Source organism: Elephantulus edwardii, unplaced genomic scaffold (genome assembly GCF_000299155.1).
Source record: "Elephantulus edwardii isolate Elephantulus edwardi_28Jun2011 unplaced genomic scaffold, EleEdw1.0 scaffold00111, whole genome shotgun sequence".
NCBI classification, from domain to species: Eukaryota; Metazoa; Chordata; class Mammalia; order Macroscelidea; family Macroscelididae; genus Elephantulus; species Elephantulus edwardii.
Genome location: NW_006399861.1, coordinates 2,950,823 through 2,957,682, shown reverse-complemented (window position 1 = coordinate 2,957,682; position 6,860 = coordinate 2,950,823). Strand labels below are relative to the sequence as shown.

Below are 6,860 nucleotides of genomic sequence, written 5' to 3'. Positions count from 1 at the left end.
AGGTATACTCGCTACATCTTCAACTGGACTAAGAAACAAACCTCAAGGAATTCACCATGTTCATGCTGAAACTTGTAAAATTCCTCCACACATGTTGATAGGTTCCTAGGAAAGGGAGGAGGGTTAACACACTATGCACAGTTGTTCATCGTCTTATGCTAACAGAGCACGCCAAGAAACTTTACATAACAGGGAAGCAAATCCCCTCACTGCTCTCAGTCAGCCAGTGGTGTCTACGTTGGAAGGTGGAAGTGGAGCAAGGCTAGCAAGGGGGAAAGCTTAAGTCTACATCTCATGCATAGTTGTCCTCGTTCTATCCGCTCTAATGTTTCTCAGACATCAGAATTAGAGCTGAGGTTTGTTAACCTGGGGTCTGCATTGATTTCGTATCGGTAGTGATATCCTTCCATGTGATCCCTGCAGGCATCCCTGATGTTATGCATCCACTTTTTTATGCCTTTGCGGTTCAAATACAAGACCAGTAAGAAAATAGCGCCGATTAGGGCTAAAACAATCCCGAGGAAGACATAAGAAGTCTGCAAGGATGGCGGGAGAATTGGGTCACAGTCCAGGTCGGAGCTGTTGAGCTTCCACAGGGCACGATCACGCATCTTTTCTGGGAATGCACAGGTGAGCCTGGCTTTCCCCTGTACTACCTCAGTCTCCCGGAGCCAGGATACCATGTCGGCCATGTGGCAGTCGCAGACCCAGGGGTTGTTGTCCAGGAACAGCCTGAGGTGGGGCAGGCCCTGCAGTTCGGCCAGAGTGCCATTGTGAAGGACCTTGAGGGCGTTGTCCTCCAGGTGGAGGCTTTCCAGGTGGGTCAGGTTGCGAAAGGACACATAGGCCAGGCTCACCAGCGAGTTGTTGCGCAGGTCCAGGTGCCGGAGAGCAGGTAGGTAGGCCAGCACGTCCCGGGGCAGGTAGAGGAAGTGGTTGCTGGCCAGCTCCAGGCGGTGGAGCCCGTCCAGCGCGTGCCCAGCCCGCAGAGCAGCCGCCACCATGCCCTCGAAGCTCCGATTCCGTGACTCGTCGTCGGGGGGCAAGATGTGGTTGAGGATCAGCTCGACCAGGGGGCTGGGGCCTGGCTCGCTGGCGCTGCTGCCCGCGAAAGCCAGGGGGCTGAGGTCGGCCAGCGGATTGTGGCTGAGGTCCAGCTGCCGCAGGCTGGGCAGATGTTGGAAGGCGCCGGCGCGCACTTCCTCCAAGCGGCTGCTGCTGAGGTTCAGCGCGGCCAGCTCGGCCAGCGGAGGCCGACGGGAGAAGGCACTGGCGGGCAGCACGCTTATCTGGTTGCCAGTGAGGAAGAGAGTGCGCACGTAGAGGGGCAGGTCAGCGGGCACCTCGGTCAGGTTGCGGTTAACGCACTTGACGGTGCGCGCTGCCTCAGAGCACTCGCAGGGCGCTGGGCACTGACCCGGCAGAGAGGGCTGGGCGGACACTGCAGAGATGGGAGACGACGCCGAAGACGTGGAAGAAGACGCGGAGGAGGTGGGAGAGGACGAGGAGACCCAGCCCAGCAGGACCAGCGCCAGCCTCGCCATCCGCAGTCTCCCGTCCCCAGCGGCGGGGCCCCGGGAGCACCCCCCAGGCATCGCGGTGTGCGTCTTCCCGGGGCTGAGCCGGGACGGCGCCCGCTCCGACGGCTCGGGAGGCGGGCCGGAAGCGCTGGCAGAAAACTTTTCTCTCCTGGGGGCCGAGAAAGGACAACGCAGCCGGAACCTGGCTCCCCTAGCCGCCAGGCCACCCCTCCCGGGGCGGAAGCCCTGGCCCAGCCCGTGGAAAGTACGCACGGCGGGTCGGGGCGCTCAGCTCCGCGCTCCGCCTCCGGATCCTCTTCCTGCCGCTTTCCCTCGGGAGGCACCTCCTCGCTCTTTTGTTAGTGTCTCCCGCTGGATCCGCGGCGCAACCTGGGACACGCGGGAGAAAAGCGTGAAACAGCTACTGCGGTTCCCCAAATGTGGAGGTCCCAGACTTCTCCAGTCATCCCCACCCTGTCCCAGGCCCTTCTCGGAAAACCGGCCCCGGCCTCCCTCTCCCGGCTGCGCAGCGCATCCTTACCCTGGAGAGGGGCGCGTGTCCCGAGCCCCGAGTGCCAAGACTCCTTCCTTCCCCAACCCACACTATATATACCCTCCCAGCCTCCTCCCTCCTCCTTTCCGGAGCAGAGTCGTCCCCCGCGTCTAACTTCTCATTTCATCCTCTGCGCCTTCCCCACCAAACTTCTCACCCCCTCGGCGCCTTCTCTTACCGCCCCCACGGACGACCCCACCCCCGCCCGGACCTCTCCTCCCAGTGTGGGTCAGGGTGAGAGTCAAGTTTCAGGCTCCAGGAGTTTGCTCCTTCTTGGATTAGCAGGCAGTAGATGTACAGCTGGCGGCCCCTAGCCAGCGCCCCCGCCCGCCACTTGGAATCCAAAGGGGATTCAACTCATCTCCAAAGGGGCGGAGAGAGGCGGCGAACAAAGCAGCGGCGGGACCTGGCGGCAGGGCCCCCGGGACCTGAGCTGGCCTCCCGCCTGAGGACGGCGAAGGGCCGATGCCGCCTCCCCTCGGGCAGCAGCCGCGCGCTCTACACTGCTCACCTCCGCGCCCGCCGCTCCCGAGCCAACTCCGAGTCCCACCAGGGTCTTGGCGGCTTCCCGGCCGCGCTCTGAGGGCGCCGACTCTGCTCGCACCCCAGCCCCTGGCCCGGCCTCCGCAACTGGGAAGAACCATCGCGGGGAGGGGAGGGCAGAGCTGCAGGAGATGTCTCCAAAAAGCAACCAACCTGGGCAGGCCCACGGTGGGGGATTTAGAAGGAGAGAGACTGGGAATCTGGGCCGCGCGCCTCCCCCAAGTGGAAAGTAACTAGGAACGTGCGAGAAAAGGTGAGGGCATCCCTCTTTCTCCCCTTCCCGGCCATCCTTTGGTGGGTCCTCGTTTTGCATACTGTATTTACCTTGGCCGGGGACGAAGCCCTGGAGACTCTCCTGGAATTCACTCTGATGTTAGACACCTATGGCAGTTTTGAGATAGATTCAGGCATGACAGATAACAGCGCGAATCAGCAGCAGAAAGGAAAGAGCTAGAAATGTGCTCCGGCTGGAGCAAAACGCCAGGCAGGTTGCGAGAGAGCTCCACAAAGTCTCCTCACCCAAGTGCTACCGACCTATAGGCTTCTCACTTAAGAGGCAGTAGTAACTGATAGGTTCACACCTGTCTTACCAGGCACCTACCCCCACTTTTCTTGGGTCGTTATTGAACTTGGAAAGAGAGAAAGTTCAATGAGAAGGGAAAACCCTTCAAAACTCGTGAGAAGAGATTCATTCTTCATTCATTAGCTTTTCCCCTCCCGAAATTAAAAGCAGAGGGAAGGAAACGGAGCCAAGCATCCTAGAAACAAAAAGCCAATAACAACGACGTTAGTCACCCTAAAAGCGGACCCACCCGCCTCACCAGATGTGGCATGTCTGTGGGAAGCACTTAGGCAGGGCGAGTTCACCACCTAGAGGGAGTAAAAGGCCTCCCGATGAGGCAGAAGTTTGGCTGCACATCCTTTGCTTCAGGAGACGCACAGTAGATGGGAAGACGGTGCACCACATTGGGGAGAACGAGATTGATTGATGTTACAACATCTCAGAGGTTTTAGATCCTGAATGCCCTGCCACTGCTTTCTTTTGAACCATTTAGCTCTGCAAATATAAGAACACAAACGAGCGCCCCCCCAACCCCAATCGCTTTAAAACATAACAAGGAACTCTGGTGGCATAGGAAGTGGAGCTGCTATCTCCAAATCTCTCTGCTGGTTTGAATCCACCAGGGGTTCTGCATAAGAAAGAGGAACACTCTCCTTCTGAAAACCCAGCTGGAGTCAAGAGTTGGTTTGACCCAATGGCAACGAGTGAATAAATCTTAACAGACTGCCCATCTTACTTCTATGGAGCTGCTAGTGGCAAAAGTGCTAGTTACAACAGAGGGAGCTCCGGAGGTCCTGTCTATAAAGCTGGCCTCTCTGACTCTTTAAATCTGTCTACTGGCAACTAGAGAGAAAGATAAGCAACATCTTCTGCCCCTTTTACAGTCTTAGAAACCTAATCAAGGGTCAGCTCTGGGTACATTGCAGTTCCTTTGCACAGAGTTTGAGTTTTGAGTTCGTGCATGTTTCTGCATTTTTTGAAAAAAAGTTTAAAAGTAAAAATGAGATCTGATAGTATTAAAAAGAGGGGTAAGAGATGCTGAAATCTGTGCCTGTGGAACAGTAGAACAAAGACCCTGACTCTCAAATCAGTCTTAATTAATCTTACGGGAATGTTCAGAATGTTGTTGCTGTCAAGTGCCATCAAGTCTCAGGCGACTCAGACCGTATGAAGGAGAGAGTCTTCGACGCTTGGGTGCCTTTCCGGAGGCAAGCTATTATGGAAGTGGATGCCACTTCTCCTTCCAAGCTTGTTTTAATCGGGGAGCTCTACCCCACTCTCTGTCTGCATTGGGTAGCCAACCATTAACGCACTTGACACGTCAGTGTCACAGTGTTCAGCCTCACAGCAACCCAAAGTGACCGCAGTACGGTAACTTGTACACCAGGGCTATACGATCTAGAGGAATGTCTGAACAAAAAACAATGAAAGACTGGCCCGAGGGCCGCAGATTAAAAGTCACCCACCTTTGGCTTGGTGGCATCGCTTTCTGTCCACTGGGCCAGCTGATCTCTCTATGTGGATATTATTTTTGTTAAGTGTCATTGAGTTGCAGGCGACTCATAGCGACCCTATGAAGGCGAGTCCTCGACACTTGGGTGCCTTTTATCCTCTCTCCAGATTCATAGGGTCTCAAATCAGTCTTAATTAACCTTATGGGAAGGTTCAGAATAGAAAAAAAAATCTATTTAAAGGCCCAGACAAGCTTAAAAGTCAGGCAAGATTCGTCAAAAAAAAAAAAAGATAGATTTATTTATTTTTTGCCTGCAGCCCATTCACCTAAATCCCCTTTTGTTTCTCAATTTTTTTAGAACATGAACATTGAAACCTCTTCAAATAATTCTCAAAAGCTGTTCTGCAACCTAAGTGTTGTGTTAGTGGCTGTGTGACTCCATCTGTATTATGACAAAATACCTAGGACTATACAACAAAGGAGCCCTGGTGGCGTAGTGAATAGTGCTACACTTGTAACCAAAAGATCGGTGGTTGGAATTCACTAGCAGCTCCGAGAGAAAAAAGTGGGCAGTCTCCTCTTATGAAGATGTATTTCCTTAAAAACTGATCAGAAAGTCACTAGAAGTCCAACAAAATTGGGTTGGGTATGACATAACAAAGTAAAGGTTACAGTAAGCCCAAAACCAGAGCAAATTCACAGCCTTCCAATGATTCCAACTGTGAAAACTCTCTATTTGATTTCCAGTAAGATACTGACCTAACTTTCTTGTGGAAAGCAACTAGTGCATTTGACCCTCAAATCTTTCTTTAGAGGCAGCTCTGGTGGCCTCGTGGCAAGAAGCTGGACTACAATACCAGAGGCACAGGGTTCGAATCCACCAGATGCTCTGCTGGAGAAAGAGGGGAAATCTCCTTCTGTGCCAGTCAGATCTGATTTGATGGTACACAACAAGGAAAATAAACAAGCAAACAAAAAAATCTTTCTTTGGCCACAAAACACATACTACAATACACCATTATTAATTCTGGTCCTGATGTAACCTCAACAGCTCTTTTTTAAGAAAGGGATAAGCACTGCAGTGTCTATAAAGATGACATGCAGGTGAGTTCTTGGTTTAGTACTTACTGGAGCTGCCATGAATTGTCCCATTACCATCTATTTTATATATATATGTATAATCTACTGTCCCTCATCTCTCAGTTTTCCATACTCTGGTAGCTTATGTGTTAGCTGGAGGTTATGCCTCTGATATTTCAAATACCATCAGGATCACCCATTGTGGACAGGTTTCAACAGACCTTCCAAACTAAGACTTAGAAGCAGGATTAACAATCCACTTCTGAAATAACAGGCCATCGACAGCCTTATGAATAATACCAGATCGTTGTTGGCTATGTCTCTGAAAGATGATTCCCTCAGGTTTCAAGGTACTCAAACTGTGACTGGTGGACAGCTGCCTCCTCAAAGTGAGTCTGTGGTTATTACCCACATGAAGTATAGTTTTCTCCAAGTGAAGGAACTTGATGCAGCAAGATAGGAAATGAGAAATAACTACAATATCCATCAATAATTGGAACATCGCATGTATAAAATGTCAGCCTAGGAAAACTAAAAGTTGTCAAAAATTGAAACACATAGAGATGGCCATTCCTGGCATTAGTGACTGTGATGGCCAGGTATTGACCATTTTGTATCAGATAACCATATGATCTGCTTTGCCAAGAATGACACATTGAAGAGGAATGGTGTTGCATTCATAGTCAAAAATAACATTTCCAGCTTTATCTTGAATACAGTAATGTCAGTGATAGGAAAATATTCATATGCATACAAGGAAAAGCTGTTAATATTCAAATACACACGCCAGCCGCTAAAAGCCAAAGATGAAGAAATGGAGGATTTCTACAAACGTTTTCAATCTGAAATTGGTCAAATATGTAATCACAATGCATCAATAAGTAATTAGTGACTGGAATACAAAAGTTGGAAACAAAGAATAAGGACTAGTAGCTGGAAAATATGACCTTGATTACAGAAATGAATTTGGAGCTCTTCTGTTAGAATTTTATTGTTGTTGTTATGTGCGGTCGAGTCGTTTCCAACTCATAGCGACCCTATGCACAACAGCTCTAAACCCTGCTCTATACTGCGCCAACCGCACCGCCTCTGACACACCCATCCCGATTACCCCAGTCACCGAATCAATCCATCTCATAGAGGGTCTTC

At 51.1% G+C, this 6,860-nt stretch overlaps 1 protein-coding gene across 1 annotated transcript; it reads right to left on the bottom strand.

The window, feature by feature from the left end:
• Positions 1–332: 332 nt before the first annotated feature.
• On the bottom strand, positions 333–1,595 carry TPBG (trophoblast glycoprotein). Its single transcript, XM_006892122.1, has one exon. It carries the CDS (start codon positions 1,593–1,595, stop codon positions 333–335), a length of 1,263 nt encoding a protein of 420 aa, XP_006892184.1.
• Positions 1,596–6,860: the final 5,265 nt, after the last annotated feature.

Excerpts from the sequence above, each read along its gene's own strand:
- TPBG (XM_006892122.1), bottom strand. The coding sequence starts at position 1,595 with ATGCCTGGGGGGTGCTCCCGGGGCCCCGCCGCTGGGGACGGGAGACTG.